This window comes from Desarmillaria tabescens (genome assembly GCF_030435595.1).
Source record: "Desarmillaria tabescens strain CCBAS 213 chromosome Unknown EV420scaffold_6, whole genome shotgun sequence".
In the NCBI taxonomy this organism is placed as follows: domain Eukaryota; kingdom Fungi; phylum Basidiomycota; class Agaricomycetes; order Agaricales; family Physalacriaceae; genus Desarmillaria; species Desarmillaria tabescens.
This window is the reverse complement of record NW_026848305.1, coordinates 896,924-915,586: the sequence shown is the minus strand read 5'-3', so window position 1 is coordinate 915,586 and position 18,663 is coordinate 896,924. Positions and strand designations below refer to the sequence as shown.

General features: G+C 47.8%; 6 protein-coding genes across 6 annotated transcripts; 5 read left to right on the top strand and 1 right to left on the bottom strand.

Annotated features, from left to right (window-relative positions):
- Positions 1–295: 295 nt before the first annotated feature.
- EV420DRAFT_1263599 (glycoside hydrolase) lies at positions 296–2,012 on the bottom strand (the record flags this gene model as incomplete). Its single annotated transcript, XM_060467181.1, has 7 exons — positions 296–562; positions 617–768; positions 819–1,002; positions 1,047–1,373; positions 1,435–1,714; positions 1,764–1,823; positions 1,879–2,012. The coding sequence occupies 7 exons, from the start codon at positions 2,010–2,012 to the stop codon at positions 296–298; spliced, it is 1,404 nt and encodes a 467-aa protein (XP_060335659.1).
- Positions 2,013–2,820: 808 nt separating this feature from the next.
- EV420DRAFT_1049297 (uncharacterized protein) lies at positions 2,821–4,842 on the top strand. The gene is made up of 2 exons (XM_060465526.1): positions 2,821–4,661; positions 4,703–4,842. The coding sequence occupies exons 1-2, from the start codon at positions 2,861–2,863 to the stop codon at positions 4,708–4,710; spliced, it is 1,809 nt and encodes a 602-aa protein (XP_060335658.1). The 5' UTR covers positions 2,821–2,860; the 3' UTR covers positions 4,711–4,842.
- Positions 4,843–5,850: 1,008 nt separating this feature from the next.
- On the top strand, positions 5,851–10,155 carry EV420DRAFT_1263455 (P-loop containing nucleoside triphosphate hydrolase protein; the record flags this gene model as incomplete). Its single annotated transcript, XM_060467174.1, has 13 exons — positions 5,851–6,033; positions 6,088–6,150; positions 6,201–6,250; positions 6,298–6,697; positions 6,751–7,390; positions 7,440–7,774; positions 7,829–8,219; positions 8,270–8,437; positions 8,487–8,659; positions 8,714–9,442; positions 9,496–9,609; positions 9,665–9,905; positions 9,956–10,155. The coding sequence occupies 13 exons, from the start codon at positions 5,851–5,853 to the stop codon at positions 10,153–10,155; spliced, it is 3,687 nt and encodes a 1,228-aa protein (XP_060335657.1).
- Positions 10,156–10,346: 191 nt separating this feature from the next.
- EV420DRAFT_1263780 (uncharacterized protein) lies at positions 10,347–11,852 on the top strand (the record flags this gene model as incomplete). Its single annotated transcript, XM_060467192.1, has 8 exons — positions 10,347–10,520; positions 10,570–10,665; positions 10,722–11,103; positions 11,153–11,292; positions 11,348–11,404; positions 11,461–11,563; positions 11,615–11,674; positions 11,728–11,852. 8 exons carry the CDS (start codon positions 10,347–10,349, stop codon positions 11,850–11,852), a joined length of 1,137 nt encoding a protein of 378 aa, XP_060335656.1.
- Positions 11,853–12,355: 503 nt separating this feature from the next.
- EV420DRAFT_1516849 (uncharacterized protein) lies at positions 12,356–14,491 on the top strand. The gene is given in 8 exon segments (XM_060471966.1): positions 12,356–12,403; positions 12,466–12,877; positions 12,897–13,448; positions 13,517–13,749; positions 13,800–13,878; positions 13,913–13,979; positions 14,031–14,116; positions 14,176–14,491. The coding sequence occupies 7 exon segments, from the start codon at positions 12,638–12,640 to the stop codon at positions 14,251–14,253; spliced, it is 1,335 nt and encodes a 444-aa protein (XP_060335655.1). The 5' UTR covers positions 12,356–12,403; positions 12,466–12,637; the 3' UTR covers positions 14,254–14,491.
- A 1,642-nt stretch (positions 14,492–16,133) lies between these two features.
- On the top strand, positions 16,134–18,447 carry EV420DRAFT_1725480 (uncharacterized protein; the record flags this gene model as incomplete). The annotated part of the gene is made up of 20 exons (XM_060479822.1): positions 16,134–16,422; positions 16,479–16,534; positions 16,594–16,607; positions 16,663–16,691; positions 16,744–16,753; positions 16,803–16,862; positions 16,916–16,925; positions 16,983–17,000; positions 17,055–17,080; positions 17,131–17,156; positions 17,217–17,248; positions 17,305–17,329; positions 17,385–17,396; positions 17,452–17,467; positions 17,521–17,566; positions 17,619–17,713; positions 17,775–17,862; positions 17,917–17,974; positions 18,034–18,058; positions 18,111–18,447. Exons 1-20 carry the CDS (start codon positions 16,314–16,316, stop codon positions 18,445–18,447), a joined length of 1,092 nt encoding a protein of 363 aa, XP_060335654.1. The 5' UTR covers positions 16,134–16,313.
- Between the last annotated feature and the right edge of the window lie 216 nt (positions 18,448–18,663).

Sequence of the window (18,663 nt, the reverse complement as noted above, 5' to 3'; positions counted from 1 at the left end):
ACTTGGGGTGTCTTCCAACAGATGGAGCGGCGTTTACTCCCCTTGATGTGCAGTCGCCACAAGGTCGGACAAATCCTAGATGGGAAAATGGAAAGCATTCAGGTTGAGATTAGAGGCGCTGGAAATACAGCAGTCCGACCTTCGCAGATAATTACCGAGTCCCCATACAAGTACATGTACATTGATTGGCAGACCGAAAGCTACTAATACATGTTCTATCAAGAAACGGCGTTCATCCAGTATCAAGGGTTCCAACGTTCCCGACGTTTCGCAAAACTCGATATACTGGAATTTTTTACTCGGCGCTTGCACTAGCGACGAAAGCGTTAAAGTTATATGTCTGTGGGCTACCTTCGAAGGTAAAGCTGTCGGCGTTCAGCTCGACCACAGTCTGGCCGTCTCTGACAATCGTTCCTTTCATCGTATCACCGGGACTGATAGGAACGGAGAGCTTGCTTAGACCGGCAGGAACATCAAACGTTTGGGACGAAGAATCCGAAGTGCTCAGCGTCACAGACGACGGAGCAGTGGTAAGGACGACAGCCCAAACGTAATCTTGGAACTAAAGATAACACACATTAAGCATCAGAGAAGATAGACTGTGTCAGATGCGTACCAGTTGGTAATTGGTGGGCTGGGCTACAGAATCAGGTGCCTCTGCAGCTGCAGGGTGAGGCCGCGACCACATGTAGATTTGGTCCTTCTCGATCGTCGGATAAGCACCAGTCTTGAAGGCAGAGGCATAATATGCGGTCAACCCCAACCATGCTGAAAGGGTTTCACTATTGCGAACAGTGAAGAGTCACACTCGGACATACCTGTGTGATTCATACCGTTCGTCCATGCTTCGCTGTTAGGTTGAGCACCCTTAATGGGTCCGATATAATGTGATTCGCCGTAATCGTTCCAAGTGTTTATCTCCACAATGCTGATAGAATCCCTAGACTCAACCAAGGATTCCCAGCGCCGGGAGTATAGGTGCTCGTCAGATAGGTAGACGAACTGGATAAACAGTATAAGGAAATTAAACGGACGGGATTAGTCACGGCACTTGCATTTTTGTTGTAAGTATCAGGGCCGTAATGTGTGAAGAACCAAGGAGAGACAGCAGCCATATATACAGGCTCGGAACTGGACTCAGCTCGGGAGGAGAGCCCATCTGAAAGGGCTGTCAATGCCTCCAGATGTTGTTGATCTGTTTCTGTTGAACCGATGAACCGACTGAGCAGCGATTCGGCGTTAGATGTCGCTGAAACCACTGTAGCTGCAATCAAAGAGGCATTGGCTGCGCTCCCGCTGGTGGAAGAACTTGCGTTCGCCAAGATCGCATCAGCAACAGACGTCGTCAAGTCCACAGGCCAGCCGGAATTCCACTGAAAAAGCGCAAATAAGTAAAAAGGAACGAATGCATGAAAATGAGGAGGGTCCACTGACATTATAATCTCCGTCCATGACATCTTTGTAATCCGAAAAGGTCGATGGATCTACGAAGAAAGACGGGACAAAGAAGATCTGGCCCTGAAGGTCGGAATGCTGAACAAACTGGGACTTCCATCCCTCTGCAACGCTGCTCTGGCCGAATGTACAAGACTCTCCGGAGAACGTAGAGACCAATGCACGGGAATCATATATAAGCTGATTACTGTGCGTCGTGTATGTCTGTACCCATGATCGTATCGACTGGGCATCGTCTGCAGTTGCACACGGCAGTGACCTATGGAAAGGGTGAGTAAGTGCACCGACGACAATTATTATGTACATACGTCATGTCAAGAGAGAGGAACAACTTGAAATCCAGACCTGACTGTTGGGCAGTAGCGTATCTAATTGGTGGAATTAGATTGGAAAAGGCGGCGACTTCAATGAAAGCAGACGTACGCAGCGGCAACTTGATCTTTTTGAAAATCATCGACGCCGACGTTCAAGGCAAAGCCGTCAATTCCAGATGCAGAAGCGAGAGATATGTCTTCCCCCCAATCATCGGACGTATACGGGTACGTGTTGCCAACCATATGATGTGCGACGACAAATTTTCTTACGGAATTGTCAGATGAAGACGCGGTTGCGGTTGTGGTTGTAGACGAAGACGTGAGTGTTGCAGTACTAACATCCGATGATGTTGAGTCAGGAGTGATTGACGAGGAAGACGGTTCCGTTGCAGACGAAGAAATACTTGGAACATTATCAGATGCTGTCGAGACGAGAATTGTCGATGAAGCAGTCGCAGTTGCAGAACTGAAGACCGCACTGCTAGTAGTGTCAGGTTCTGTCGAGACGGAGAGTGTCGACTCGGATGAAATCGCCGAAGATGACGATGGCCTGGTTAAACATGACGGGGCAGACACGGCGACAGATACAGACGAAGAGGCGGATGTCGAGGTAGAACTAGCTACCGACAAAGAAATAGTGGAAGGGGATTGTCGAATTCGAAGTTTTCTGTTTCTTCCTTGGTGGAAATGAGCCCGTCTAAAAGGAATGGCAAGGGCATTAGTGAATGTGATGAAGACGAGAAGCTGGAGAATGAATGTGAAGAATAGCATCTTTGAAAGAATGTGGGTGACTGGCGCAGCCAAATGTCGAGGAGATGATGGTAGTGATAAAGAAAAAAGGGAAGGTAATCTGGAGGGTATAAGTAGGAGAACAATACGTACCGAGGTCCGAATAATGGCTTTGCATGGTCCCCGACGCGTCAGTTCCTTTTGACACAATGGTTACAATGGTCGACAACAATACGCGGCTGACTCAGCAGCGCTGATAGAGCGCGTTTCCAAGCAGCTGCAAACATAATAATCATCACGTGTTCGTTGTGTGGCGCGGCGCGTTGTTTGGAGTTTCGTACTCCCGGCGGCAGGGCGCGCATATGCATCGTCAACCGTCAAAGCCACTCCCGACAACGGCCGCGCCTATTACGCCGTCGCTGTCTCCCCCACAGTCCCCTTCTTTTTTCTCTGCACGATGGCGAACACCAAGCTCGGTGCCACCGCAAAAGCGTCGTCGTCTGTCTACGCCCGGACGGGCTGCTTCGATTTCAGTGCAAGACCAGCCTATTGGCTTTGACCAGGCAAAGGCCGAGTCTGAGAGGCGCTTATTGGATGTATGGGACAGACTTGCGGAACGCTATTCTCGGAGAATCGACGAAGACGACATTATAGACCTCGTTACGGGCGACGTGATCAAAGACAGAGGGGTCCTGAGGTCCATGGATCGGTGGGAAGTTGGAAGATTCGCCGATGAGGATGAGGGGAACGATGATAGGTCGGCTGGAGAGGAAGAGGAAGTCCTTGAGGAAGGGAGCACAGATGAGCTGGATTGTCTTGGTGATTCTGCCGAAGAGGCTGATCTTTCACTTTTGGGGCGATCTGTCGTACCGTCCCAAGCTATCGATCCTGATGATCCTGACGACGCAGAGCTTTTGAAGGAATTTTCAGAGGCGGAGAGGCGTCGGAAGGAGATATGTGGTAGCGAGGAGGAAGATGTGTATACGATCGACGATGGTGACCACAATGCCCAGAACAGTGACCATCGCACAGACGATGATGAAGAAAGCGACAACGAAGTACAGGTTCTGGAGAGCGCGCCACATACACCGAACCAAGACCACGTCTCGGATTCTGACGATGATTTCTGTCCATGGGGTGAAGACGATGCCGGTTTGCTAGAAGAAGTGACAGAAATCAAGACCATCGATCCCGACGTCGTCCCTACATTACCATCTTCTACCCCTGTGGCCCCGCCTTCTTCTAGCAAGCCTAACAAGCTCTTGCGTAAATCCTCCACGTCTCCTTCAAAACCAACTAAAAATCCTGCGAGACCCCCTCTTCCACAGCTTCAAACTCCCCCTCGTTCGTCTTCGTCCGTTCCACCTGCTGAAGTTGACGATGTAGAGCCCTTTGCTATTCCATTACCGTCCCCTTCACCTACACCAACGCGTCCTGAGTCTGAACAATCAACTTCACATCCAAGAACGCGTTCAAGTGGATCAACACCTAGGCCATCTAAATCCCGGACCCTCTTTCGCGTTGAAGACTCCGAGACGCCGCCTCCTCGTTTGGACTTAACCAAGATGAATAAAGGAAGCAAGCGCCTCTCTCCGATAAAGGCCTCAAAGAAGATAAAGTCACAAGCAGTGGTCGCAGAAACTCCCCAACCGCAATCCACAGTACAGAAGAAACGCCTTAAAGCCGAGGTTGTCATTGTCAAACAGCCACGGTCTCAATCCCGGACCAGGGAAGTCGAAGGACAGAAAAGGACAGAAAGGGAACAGAAAATGTTCAAAGGAAAGGGAAAATTAGTGTTGACTCCGGAGAACGTTGACGAAAAGAAGACGCCTCAACAACGTTCTAGCGAAGTTCATAATCTGGACCTCGGTTATGATAGCGATGGTCCTGGTGAAGAGACTGACATATCTCCCCCAAGCTCTCCATTGAAGGGTAAGGGCAAGGGCAAGGCAGTTGCTTTTCCCGCAAGTTCAAGAGGGAATCAAACATCTTCACGGAAGAGAATCGAAGATCTAGCGTCAGCAGACGAAAATGTAACACGAAAGCGCAAACGGGTTTCAGACGTACATGTTGATCCTAGTTCTTCGAAGCTCGACATTTCTTCGCGATACACCAGACCTACCACTCCCGCACCTGTCAGTGATCGTGAATCATCTGTGGAAGGTGGGTTTCATATCTTCGTTTTCTTATCGCTCCTTATCTAGTCCCGTAGAAATCGAGAGACCTCCAACAAAAAATATTATAGCGAAGCGGCGGTCCAAGACGAAGCTCAAGTCACCTGAATCAGACGACGAGGTATATTCATTCCATTGGGATTCACCCGATGCCCCACCTCGACGCTCGCAGAGTCATTTTGAACTCCCGCCTCCATCTGCACATTATTACCCATACCCTCCCGCCTACCCGCCAAGAGAGCATGGACCTCCTTACGTGCCTTTGTATGATCCTCGAGCGCAGTATATCATCTCTCAAGCGATGCATCAACTCTCTGCTTTAGCTGGCTCTTGGTCAGGAGTTGAGCATCACCCACTACCGCCCGTATCTCCTCCATATACACCCAGCCGTCATCACGGTTTTCCCGGCTCTGCATCTAGCTCCATGTACAATACGCCCACTCAACGCATGCATCCTCACCCTTACGAATATGACCCTAAACTATCAAGAGCAACTTTACCACCATCATCGCCTGATGTTCAATCGTCACCAGCTCCCGAGAGAGTGCAAACTTCCGGCCGGGCCAGCTCTTTGGTGGCAAGAAGTCGGTCCAGAGGAAGGCGCGTATCGTTCCAGATTGAAGAGGAGGCGGACATCGTAGAGCTGGATTCTATGCTGTCGCCGCCCCCCGGTGTACGCAACCAGAAAGATGAGCGTCACTCCGTAAGGCAGGGGAAGGGGAAAGCTCGACTCGAGGAGGTGATCGATGATTCCGAGTCTGACCCGGAGCCCATCGAATCGCCGTTGATAAGGGGGCGTTCAGTCGGGAGAGCTCAGACTCCAGCACCGCAAGGGCCTTCCAGAATCCCTTCTGAACCTCCAAGGAGGGGAAGAAGCCTTTCAGCAAGACCAATAGACTCTAGACCGAAGTCTAGGAGGGCTCGTTAATTTATTTTTGCTGTCTGATTGTGTTCTGTACTTTAGTAGCTTATCATTGTCGCCCGATCTGGGACTAATTATCTGACCATGAACGATTTGTTTAACTGCAGCCAAGGCCTTTGTCGAATATCATTTTTCTTTGTGCTCGGAATGCGGACCGACAGCCGTATTTTCGTTGCGAGTTAAGGTTAGGGTTAATTTTTTGCATCTCTCGGCCTTGACCTTGCCTTGACCAGGTAGTATCAACTGCCTTCCACACATGGGACCTGCGCCGCGAGAGCGACACAACGCGAAATCAAGGCAATCTACTGCTGGGTCACGGAAGAAGGGGAAACGAAAACGTCAAGACGTTACCGAAATTGGCGATGCCAATGCCCTAATTCATGTGCCCAAGACCAACGAAGAGAGAGAGCTCACGCGACGGGAAAAATTAAAGCAGGAGGTCAGGTGAAATACGTTTGTTCAGAGCCTCTCGATGTTCTTATCTCTCAAACAGCTCCTTGCTGAAGGCGACAACAAATGGAATAACAAGAAAAAGAAGCGCCTGGAAAAATATATTGTTCGTTTGAGCTGCTTAAACTTCTTCTCTCTTAATCACGGCAATCACAGGACAAGAAATTAAAGAAGGAAGAGCGGGTTCAGATTCTGGAAAAACTATCGTGCGTGAAAACTTCGTCTTAGTCGCGTCGTGCTTCATGTTTCTTAGCCAGAGTCAAGCTCAGATCACGAACACACTACACCTGCAATCATCTTCTACCCTCGGTACCGGAAGGGCGTCAACCCATCGCGAACGCTTAGACAAACTAGAGGATATTGAAGTCCGCAAGGCACTTGATGGTCGAGCCGGAAAACGGAAACGAAACGACGAATATGCTGTGACAAACGTGGATGAAGACGACGAGGATGATACTGAACTTTTCCCTGGGCATACTAGCCCTCCAGAAGTTGAAACGGTAGCCGAAGCTAAGATAACGGATGTTGTTCACCCTGAATCTTCTGCTCAGCCCACTGCATCAACTTCAGCGGCAGTTGGTAGTGCCCTACAGCGGAATCCGGACGGTACCGTTGTTGCACCTAAAATTCGTCCAAAGCGACAGAAAACGAAGGTAGCAAATCTCTCTGTATTTTTGTCGTGGACTCATTTAGTAATTGTGATCAGTCAACGTTCTGTAGTTGGGAAAAATCGAAAGCAATTGCGGAAGAGGATTCCGAGACGTCATTTGACAGCTCCGACTCTGAAAATGATACTTCGGATGAAGGAGGTGAAGAGCAACATCTACCAGAGGAACTAGAGGCAGGAAGCAGTGATGAGGATGCATCGGAAGAGGATACGGCTCCGTCGCCGCCCAAACGAAGCCTCGGATTCAAGGATTGGGCTAGGAAACAACTCAGCGCCGCCAAGGGATACGTTACTGCTGACCAGCAAAGTGCATCACTCGCACCCATGGAACCCAGGCCTCCGCCGAACAAAAAAAGAAAACTGGACAAGGATTCTGGGCCGATGGAGATGCGAGGACCTTTGGGCGAGGACCTTGCACTCCCCGATACATCTTTCGCCCAACAACTAAAAATGCCAAGCGAAAATTCTACTATAACAAAACCCAAATCTGTGTCTGTGACGCGTCCTCCAGATGTCGAAGAAGCTAGAATCCTCCTTCCAATTGTCTCTGAAGAGCAACCAATCATGGAGGCGATCTTATTGAATCCTGTGGTAATCATATGCGGCGAAACAGGCAGTGGCAAGACGACTCAAGTCCCACAATTTCTCTATGAAGCTGGTTTTGGCACGCCCGATAGTGGTATGTCCCTCATGATAACTTGCCAGATCAATATTGACCGGTCATTCAGAAAACCCGGGAATGATCGGGATTACACAACCACGGCGGGTAGCTGCAATGTCCATGGCTTCGCGTGTTGCCCATGAATTATCTCTTACCTCATCTCGGGTCTCGTACCAGATTCGGTACGACGCAACAGTTTCTCCTTCTACTTCCATCAAATTCATGACGGATGGCGTCCTCCTACGAGAGCTGGCAACTGACTTTTTACTCAACAAATACTCTGTCATTATTATCGATGAGGCGCATGAGCGAAGCATGAATACTGACATACTCATCGGCGTATTAAGTCGTGTTCTCAAGCTACGAGAACAGCTGTGGAAGGAGGGAAAAGAGGGTGCCAAGGTAATTGTGGTCAGCCGCGATTATATACGTTCTAGCTGAATTCCCTTTTTGCAGCCATTAAGACTGATAGTTATGTCTGCTACACTCCGTGTCAGCGACTTTGCGGAGAACAAGACTTTGTTCCCAAAATCTCCACCCGTGATAAATGTAGCGGCTCGTCAACATCCTGTAACCGTTCACTTCAATCGTCGAACAGTGGCCGATTATGTGACGGAGGCTATCAAAAAGACCACTAAAATACACACTCGTCTGCCTCCCGGCGGTATCCTGATCTTTTTAACAGGTCAAAATGAGATACAAGGGGTGTGCCGGAAGCTGGAGAGTCGATTTGGTCAAAAGGCACTTCAAGAGAAACGCAAGAGACGAGGTGCATTGCAGGCCAAGCTGCAGAACCCCATGGATCTGGAGGACAGCCAGAACGTCCGTACAATTGGACCAGCGCTAGGTATGAAACGCGCTTTCTTGACGACTCTCTTCCAACGAAATTCTTCTTAGCTGACGTTGAAGCTGAAGATTTGGATCTGGGCAACTCCTCTAAGATTGACGAAGATCTTGCCATTGATGTTGACACTGCGGATATGGAAGAGGACCCGGAGGCACTAGACAGCGACGAGGAGGACGAGTTGGGAGAGGAACTGGGAGTAGAATTCGACGACAATGATGGTAAGCATACATCGTTCACTCTTGGGCTCTGTTTGACACTATGTTGCAGTGCCGATGCATGTGGTTCCTCTCTATTCCCTTCTAGCCAGCGACAAGCAGATGAAAGTGTTCGAACCGCCGCCATCTGGGACTCGTCTTGTGGTCGTCTCGACTAACGTGGCCGAAACGTCATTGACCATTCCTGGAATTCGATATGTCGTAGACTGTGGACGCGCAAAGCAAGTAAGTCAATTCTTTTGGAACTCGAAGTTAGTATAGGTCTAACTCCTAGTATAGCGTCGATATGACATCGCCAGTGGCATACAGTCTTTCCAGGTCGATTGGATATCGAAGGCTTCTGCGGCTCAGCGCTCTGGACGAGCTGGACGTACAGGTCCAGGACATTGTTATCGATTATATTCGTCGGCCCTTTTTGAGCACTATTTCGACTCCTTTTCTCAGCCCGAGATACTCCAAATGCCTATCGAAGGTGTAGTGCTGCAAATGAAAACCATGCATATCGATGCGGTAATCAATTTCCCTTTCCCGACACCACCCGAAAGACAAGCCCTTCAAAAGGCCGAGAAGATTCTCACTCATCTGGCGGCTCTAAAGAATGGGGAAGTCACCGACTTAGGTCGCGCCATGTCGTTATTTCCTCTATCTCCAAGGTTCGCGAGGATGCTGGCAGGCAGTCAACAACATCAATGTCTGCCCTATGTTATTGCTATCGTTTCTGCTCTGTCTGTTGGCGATCCATTTCTCCATGACGAAGGCCTTGCGATGAATGAAAATGGTGGTGATGACGGAGATGATGACAATGATCTCGGACATCTGAAGAGCGAAACCGTGAAAGCTAAAGAGGCTCTGCGCCTGCGCCGTAAGGCTTTCTTTCAGTCCCAGCAGACCCACTCTTCCCTAGGAAAGGGGACAAGCGACATGTTCCGTGTGCTGTCTGTCGTTGGCGCCTATGAATATGCGGGTGGTGGCTTGAAGTTCTGTGGCGAACATTTCGTTCGACCGAAGGTGAGCAAGCCTTCGAAGGTGTACTTACGATGATTTGACACAACCAAACAAAGGCTATGGAAGAAATACATAAGCTTAGAGCACAGATCAGCAACATTGTTCAGGTCAATTTTCCTGGCGTAAAGGCTGGTTTTGAGCCAAATCTTCGTCTCCCAAACAATGTTCAGGTAGGTTGAATAGTTCTCTTACTTGATTGTGTGGTACTGACATCTATTCATCAAGATCAAAGTGCTCCGGCAACTGCTTACTGCTGGGTTTATTGATCAAGTGGCAGTAAGGAAGGATCGGGTCGAAAAGGTGTCCTCTGGAACACAGTACGCGTCTTCCAAGGGTGTGCCCTACAAAGCGATCGGAATATCGGGCGATGTCTTCATACACCCTTCATCGGTACTTGCTTCCAAATCCCCGCCGGAGTATGTCGTCTTTAACGAAGTCGTTCGCACCTCTCGTGTATGGATTAAAGGTGCGCGAAAATCATTAGCTTTTGATGAAGTATGCTCAACTTCGTTTCAGGAGTTACTGTTGTCAATCCGGCCTGGTTGGCATCTCTGGGAAAAGGATCCCTTTGTACATTCTCTAAGCCGGTGAAGAATAACGTTGGCAATATGATGGTGATCCCTCGATTTGGGCCTGAGGCTTGGGAACTCCCTGCCAGTCAAAGCCGAGCTGATATCGTAGTACCTCATAGCGTGGAACTCAGACAGAGTTGTTAGCACAAGTTGTACTTGTTACATTAGTTATTTGACGTTTTACGTGAGGAATCGAAGGAAAATAAAATTCTAGGAAAGTGTCGCGACTTTATTCGCGTTATTCGCGGGATGGCACGTGCCGATGATAGATGGAGTTTCTTCTGACTCGTCTTCATCGATTCATACCGCGATTATCATCTGCACGGCCATCTGCCATGTCTTTTGCGGACTCTGTATCAAAGCTCAACGGCTCTGTAAAGGATCTGGTCCTCTCTACTACAAACAATGATGCCTCTCTTCTTGGACAAACGGATGTCGATAAGATCGAAGTCACAGGATGGATTGAAAAGGTCGGACAGGGTGACTTGGTGAAGGAAGAAAATTTCAAAGTAAGAAAATATTTCATCGGTTCTTGTAACTGCTTTTTATATTTTCAAGAATCTCGATACCGAACTGGTGCCTCGCACATACATTGTGAAGAATTACTTGACCGCTGCCGATGTTGCACTGTACGGTGCCCTACACCCTACCTTTGTCAGTACCATCACAATCTCTACTGCGTTTTCATTTCTGATATTCCAGTTTATCAGGCAAAATTGCAACCATCACAATACTACTCACATCCCGCTTTGACGCGCTACTTCGACCACATCCAGTCAAGTTCTCCCGTCCGAAACGCTGCAGATCCCCTTTCTATCTTTCCCCTTGTCGCATTTGATTTCACAAATGCGCCTAAAATCGACCGGAATGCTGAGCCACCCAAGAAGGCACCCGGTGCACCCTACCAGAATCCTTTACAGCCAGCCGGGAGGCCGCCCAAGTCTCAGCAGAAAAAGGAGAAGAAAGAGAAGAATAAAGATACCGCTCCTCAAGATTCCGAAAAGAAAAAGGCTGCTGGAAAAGCCCCTGCTGCAGAGGAAGGAGAGCCCGTCCCCTCCATGATCGACCTTCGCGTTGGGCACATCATTGACGGTGCGTATTTATTGCATCGACTGATTTATTTGTACTCATTTCTGCGTAGTCAAGAAACATCCGGACGCCGATGGTTTGTACATCGAACAAATTGACATCGGCGAGGAAACAGGTCCTCGAACTGTTGTTTCCGGTCTTGTAAACTATATTCCTATCGAAGAGATGCAAGACAAATACCTCGTTGCTGTTGTGCGTAGCCTCCTCAGGTATAGTACTGAAATCCGTGTTTATTCCTTTATCACAGTGTAATCTGAAGCCAGCCAACATGCGTGGTGTCAAGAGTTTCGCGATGGTTCTTGCTGTGAGTTCAACGTGTTCTGTTACGACTCCCTCAATGATGTTACCTCTCTTCGCTAGGCGACCCACAAGGATGGCAAAGACGGTGGTGTTGAGTTAATCCAGCCTCCTGCTAACTCGAAGCCTGGTGATCGAGTGTACTTCGAAGGCGAAGAGTTTGAGAGTGCGCTGCGCCATTTTCGCATCATTGACTGTGAATAACTGAACAAAACAGATGCGACAGCTCTTTCTCAATTGAACCCAAAGAAGAAGATTTTTGAGACTATCCAGCCGGGTAAGTGGTTGTCTGGCATCTGCATTATACGCCAAGGCTCAGGCTGTTTAAAGGATTTATCACGTTGGAAACCAGGGAGGCGGCATGGGTGAACCCCGACACGAAGAAGATCCACCGAATTAGAACTAAAGAGGGGGTGTGTGTCGCCCCAACCTTTGTAGGCGCTTCGTTGTCGTAGTATCGATATGGCGCCGTAGACGACATGGAGATCTAATAAGTTAGCAATGCCAATCATCTAATTGTACGATCTTTACGCTGCGCGTGTGCGACCACCGCTGATAAAAAAGTCTGCGCTACACTTGGCCAACGGTGAGTCGGTACCTTTATCTACCTATTTTTTGAAGTAACTTAGGCTAATCTTGGCGGAAATCAAGCTGGAGTCACATTCGACAAGTACGTTCTCGATCTTCGCGAACACAGAATTTGATAAAGAAAACTTCAAAGGTTCAAAGTCGACAATCTAGACTCTCGCACAAACTTGGATATTCCGGCGAAAGTTTCATCACTTCGGAAACCAAGGTGGCATGGGTGAACCGTGCACAACACGAAGACACATCGAATTAGAACTAAAGAGGGAGTGCATCGCCCCAACATTTGTAGGCGTTTCGTTGCAATGCCGATATCCCGGCGTAAAAAAAAACATTCGCTCGATATGCCCTAAATTGAAAAAGTCTCGCCGTTCAAGTTGTTCGTGTTTTACAACTTCAAGTTTGTGTTCGAGTACCACGTGTATGCTTCCATCTGCTTGCACTGTGTCGACCCCATTCCTTAGACCATCTTCTTCTTTGTAGTCGGTGTCTCAGCCTCTCGCCAGCTCTAAAAACTGTCGTATCGGTATAGTTGCTAGAGGATAGTTTACTTCGGGTCTCGCGAGAGTGTAAGTACCGGTGAAGTGAAAGTCAGACACCTCGTCGGAGGTTCGGTCGCGTGTGTACAACAATTCTGATTCCCAGCGTTACCACCATGTCACCTCCAGTCGAACTCATCTCACATGTTCTTGCCGAACTCTGGGCCTATCCACTGTGTACTGAGGAGCGGATCAATGCTTTCACCACTTGCAGTCTTGTGTCCAAACAGTGGTCCGCCGTCATAAAGGAGGTGAATTCTGTGCACTCGTGGATCCCTTTATCTTACAACAAGGGACAATTGTATACCGTCAAGTCAGCACATATTTCTAATCCGATGCTTTGCCGCACCATAACAGTTGTGGTGGAATACACAGTCATGCCACAAATGCTATTTTTGGATAAAACATGCGAATCCCTCCATCGCCGCAAACAGAGGCGTGGAGTTCATGTTTCGAAGAATATTCAGCGACCCGAATTCACCTCGACATGCGATACATTTGTATCTCGACTATGTTGACGATCATGGAGTTCATATCCCCAGCTTCTGGATCCCCCCTCAGATCACGCAGATGACGATTGTCTATCATTATCCTCGTTGGATAGTTTCGTATTTCCTGGAACAGAATCATACTGTTCTCTGCAGATGCAAAAAATTAGCCGTTGACCGGCGAGTGAGCCATCTCACTGTCATGGGGCCAGCCAGGATAGTGAAACCTCTGATAGCGTCTCGCGACGAATGGCAGCACCTTGTTTTGTTGACCACCAATGTTGACAATATTCCTGCATCTTCCCGGACCTCTGTCATACGGAAGAGTTATGATTTTCCGCTTCAGTATGTAGGAGACGACTACGCACTTCAAGTCATGTTTGGAGACCAGTCACTTTGGTTACACAGGCCGTATCATGGTCAGTTGCCACGTCTCTCTGTCATTCGTACTAATCATCAAGCCCGACAGATTTTGACCATCACCGCGATATTCCAATGTTTGAGTAGGTCATTCCGGTGGGCTCCGTTGGATACATTGACCCGCTCACCAGGAAGTTTGTCATACTGTTCAACGGCATTGATCCTGCAGCATCGACAGACCAGCGAATCAAATCTATCCCCTCCCTACTAGAAGGGGGAGTGACTAAGCTAGTCTGCGACCCGAATCTTTCTGCCTTCCCAGACTGGGATCAAGAATATACATTATCCAACTTACTTAGAGCTTGGATTGATGGGAGATCGTTTGTGTTCTTTTGTCTTGTGTTCTTTCCTGCTATTGACGGAAGACCAGTGTGTATAGTGTTCCCGTGACATTTAACGTAACGAGATCGCTCGGTCTTGCGGTAGGGAGAGTGTTTGCCAGAGAACTTGTAGGCACCCATTTTGAACCATGGTTCTTCCTAGCACAAACAGATAATCATGGGTGTGTTTGGAGAGGACCATCCTTATATCCAACAGCATCTGGACCTTGGTGAGGAAATCTCGCTCATAGATTCTGATAGTTGAGCTCATTAGTCAACAGTGACTACTGCCATAGACTCTTCTCAATATGCTTGGTTTGCACGCCTGTATTATGGACCGGGAGGAGTCTATGGAAGGAATGAGCATGTAAAGCGCAATGTTTATTACTCTTCTAAATGCATCACTGCTAATGGTAAATTTCCCAGTTCTATTTTCGTGTCAACCCTCGCGCTTCCCTCAACCCTGGAAGTCCTTGGGGGAACTTCACGAAAAGGGACTGCTGATACCCCCGACAATTTAATCACCTGGAACCACATATCCACTGTTGGCCAGTCGCCAATGACTGTACAGATTTGTTGTCGCCCTCTCATTTAGATTCCCACTGGATGTTATGCTTTTAAGAATGAAAATGGTTCATTCCAAAAGAATTTCAAAAGCAGAAGAGGGACACTAGCTTCATCTGCCGCTTATCTGACTAATGTACCTTACCTTTTTCAGACGAGCCTCCTTTGAAGTCTTTTGAAGTCCGCAGTCATCGGTTGCGTCAACACAATGTCTAAACTGTAAGTAAAGCAATCCTTGGATCAACATTATCCTTCGTGAAGTGCATGTCATTGGTCTTGACGTATTTTTATTGACCCACCACTCTTAGCGCTTGGCCTGATCAAAAATTTCAGCGAAGACAGTGTGTTATTGATAATAACATACAAGACGATATTAGGGAATCTCACAAGCCCGAACGAGGAACTTGAAGAAGACCTTTGCAACGATGATCGGACCACCGCATCACACAGAAATACGGATTACGCGTAACATTCCGGGCCACTCCATTCAAGATGACACCGAGAGCACAGCCTTGATGGAAGAGCGATAGCATCCGGGCACCTGGGGCACCCAAATATTCTACCAGATCGATATCGCATAAGTCGAAACCTAGAGCAGTGTATCTGCATTGCGCGCCAGTTATGGTCTAGACTCTAGCTCGCCGGTCAAAGGGCTGATATGGTATAAATCTGGCGGCTCAATATCATCCGTATGGCGTTTTCAGGTAACCTAGTTGTGGATGAATTTATGTGAGCGTACTTGCGATTTCCTACCTGAGGCTTCACTCACAACCTAGACAGTTATGTACACTGTCGATAATTATCCGGGACTCCCACGCCTTCCACCGCGCCTTCTGCTTGCAAAGAGTGTCGGCAGCAGTAGCAACGGTTCGGGAACCAGTGTCTTGGGTATCTTCAATGCTGTCATCCTATTGACAAGCATTGCTATCCTCTTCTTCTGTTATCGACAGCTAAGAAACACGTCCAGTTCTACGCTGAACGAGCATGGGACGATGGTGCGCAACCATCCTCCATTCCGTTCTCTCTACCCGCGATGTTCCAAGACTTCAGGTACTCACCCGTTTCTAACAACAGCGTTAGCAGCATTTCTGACTGCGACATTGCGGTCCGCAAGTACCCATCCTTGATACCAATACCCCATAATCTGCTTTTGCAATACCGCCGCCGCCTTACCATCATCATATTCCACTATATTGAATTTAACGCTAAGGCTCAAGTTGTTTATTGTCCCAGCTCCCCGTAACCATGAGAACTGTCCCATGATTTATTCTCACCTCTTCTCTGATTCCACTACACCGTCGCTGTTGCGGCGCTTTCGTTTTTAACCAAATAAGATGACGAGATTCGACGCCGCAAGCCCCGTCTTAGTTGATACTACGAGTCATAAAATATGACTGTTGAACACAGGTTTGAAAGAAGCGTAACTTTGTTGTGCCGCATTGCAGTTCCGATCAGAGGTGCGACTACCGCTAGTAAAGAAGTTTGCGCCACGCTTGGCCAATGGTGAGCCGGTACCCTCATCTGCCACCTGTTCTTTGAAGTAGGCTAATAATCTTGACGGAGATTCAAACTGGACACATCCGATAAGTACGTTCTCGGTCTTCGTGAGCACAAATTTAATAAAGAAAGCTTCAAAACAAAATTCAAAGTCGACAATCTAGACTCTTACAAAACTTTAGATGTTCCGATCGTCGAGTCCAGGAACATGTGGCTGTGCTAAGCAAACTCTTTCTTTGTGCATCTTTCGCGCCACCACTACCTGAGTACGACCCTGGGCCTACTGTCGGTCGTTACTAACTGTCTGTAACGTTTCTCAAGGTGGTCTAAGCGGCTGTAAATCTTATCATATAAGTTCTACCCAGCAGTGGGGTTGTTTCAACATAAGGCACCGGTTCTTTCCGATCTTATTTTGGAAATTATGTCGTCGGAAGCTGAAGTCGACGCGCTCAAGTACTCGGTAGCATGCCCTGACTCCCGTCTTTTTCTCTTGTCTGCCCACTATGTCCTCAGCTTCAGATGCTAGCTCACTCGCGGTTGTCGAGAAAACTTTTGGCGTCCTCTTCATCGGTTTTGTGGTCGCGATGATAGGCTACGGTTTTACATTCTTTCGTGCGTATTTCCTAAAAGTTATTAATTGCAAGTTTAAGTTTAAGCCTCCCTTTCAGAGACATACCTCTATTTCAATAGGTACGACAAAGATAGTTTCGGATTGAAGGCAGCTGTTAGTTTTTTTTTTCCCTTGTCGTCTGCGATGCTTTCGCTTACATCTCGAAATAAAAGGTGGCCATACTGTGGTTGGTACATTCAACTCAGAAATATTGCTCTCCGTGTCTTACCCATCATATCCAGGACACTGGACACGATTTCATCCGGCCTGAGTAAGTCAAAGCTTTGATTTTTCCAAGTGCGCAATTAATGTGTTTGATACAGTGTCGCAGTCGTGAGTCAGGGCGGACCCTCATTATCCTACCTAAATCCTGACAAAACAGGGTTTATTATTATCTCGTCACGACATTCCCTTATGGAACCGAAATGACAGACGCGACCAAGTGAGTGCACTCGCACCTTCATCGCCTTTTTCCCATTAATTTACTTGTTATAGAACCTTCTGTGTATGTCTGTTCTCAAATTTCTGTGTCGTCTCATTAAGCATCGAGATCACTTTCTAGGTTGAAACGCTCCTTTCTGTGAGTCCTTCAATTCCTTCCGCCTAATATTGTCGTGACTGACAATAAATCTAGGCCCTTTCTATATTCATTGTCCAACTGTGCGTTTCCTTTTATCGGTAATCTATCCGCATATTCATCGTATGTCAAGTTTCTACTCAACCCGGGTATGGAAATGTGGGTTACTGTTCTATTGTCATCGTAACGGCCGCCTCAGACCGACGTGATTTTTTTCAGTGGGCGGAGGTGTTTTCTCTGTGTTGCCAATTGTAAGTACAGTATCTGACTCATTATCGCAAACTAGCTCATATGAACCTGAAACTAGTGCCTGTTGGCTACGGTTGGATTCGGTGAGTGCCTCTCAAACGCTGCGCCGATCTGTCAAATATAACATCAAATTTCCAGGTCTTGAAATCGGTATGTGGGTTTTCTTTGACCCGCCGTCATCGATGATAACACCGATTTTGAATAGCCATGTCAGCGTTGATGTGAGTAATACCAAATGCGCGGCAAAGTCCGTCGATATTGACGAATAAATCAGGTTCGCGAGCCCTGAGTTCGAACATCTCTATGTCTCTCCCGTCAAAGTAAGTGATAGACTATTCTGCTCACCTCACACGATATTGAATATTCGCTCAGCCAATTGTTGCCGCAGCCCAAGCAGTGGTATTTTGTGCTTCTATCTACACCGTGGGGGCTCTCACGTTATTCTGCCAATGGGGTGATAACACGCCGTACGTATTACTTAACATTCTCACAGACCTTGAGTCAGGCAATATCACTAACGAAATCCAGCATACACGGATGGTTCAATCAAGTCAAAGCCCTCTGCTTTTCTCATGGACTTGTGGCAGCAGCAATGCAGCTATCGTATCTCATCGCGGTAGGCTCCGTCTATCTCCAGCCCTCTTTCAATTTCTCATAATTGTCTCCCTAGTTTGTCGCGTCGCCCACCTACTTTATCTGGATTCCGTTCCATCTATTGGCGTCAAAATGTATGTTGTATCTGCTCTCTTCAAGCAGAAGATCCCTTCTAATGAAACCCACATCCTAGTCTTCATCAACTGTTTGCTCTTTATGTAAGGGCATTGGAAGCAGAACATCGAACCGAGATTTACATTGTATACCTAGGTTGAACTCCCGACAGGCCTACCACGGACATGGTCTTGACCACGAGGATAGCAGCACATCACCCAGCAACTCTCATATGGTCACGACGAAGAGAAAGGGCAACGCGGGTGTTCATTATAACATCTCTGACACTCGCACACCCATCAATATTGAAGTGGCTCGTACTGTTGAGCACGCTGTGGATGAAAGGAAGGCCAAAGCCAGCGGCGATTCCACTTATGACGATGAATTGTGGTTCTCTCCACTCTTCTCACTACAGCAGACTGAGACTTTCCCCGGCAGACCAGGATTTGATTTTCAGATTCACAAGAACGAGTTCGCCGTGAAGGCCTCTTGAATAAATAACACATAACCTCAGCAGTACCAGCGATTATCACTTTTCATTCTAGATGTGAGGCAGTGTTTTATATTCATGTGTGTTTTATTAGGGCTCTATCTTTCACTTCTTTAACCTCAACCTCATTCTTAATACGACTGGTTCACAACTCAGAAAATTGCCTCTGTGGCATATAATTGCCGCATAACGCAGATGGTGGCAACGCTCTCTCTACCG

Excerpts from the sequence above, each read along its gene's own strand:
- EV420DRAFT_1049297 (XM_060465526.1), top strand. The coding sequence starts at position 2,861 with ATGCATCGTCAACCGTCAAAGCCACTCCCGACAACGGCCGCGCCTATT.
- EV420DRAFT_1516849 (XM_060471966.1), top strand. The coding sequence starts at position 12,638 with ATGTCACCTCCAGTCGAACTCATCTCACATGTTCTTGCCGAACTCTGG. Across the intron at positions 13,449-13,516 it reads GTCAGTTGCCACGTCTCTCT|GTCATTCCGGTGGGCTCCGT; the intron begins GTCATTCGTACT and ends ATGTTTGAGTAG. Across the intron at positions 14,117-14,175 it reads TCTATGGAAGGAATGAGCAT|TTCTATTTTCGTGTCAACCC; the intron begins GTAAAGCGCAAT and ends TAAATTTCCCAG.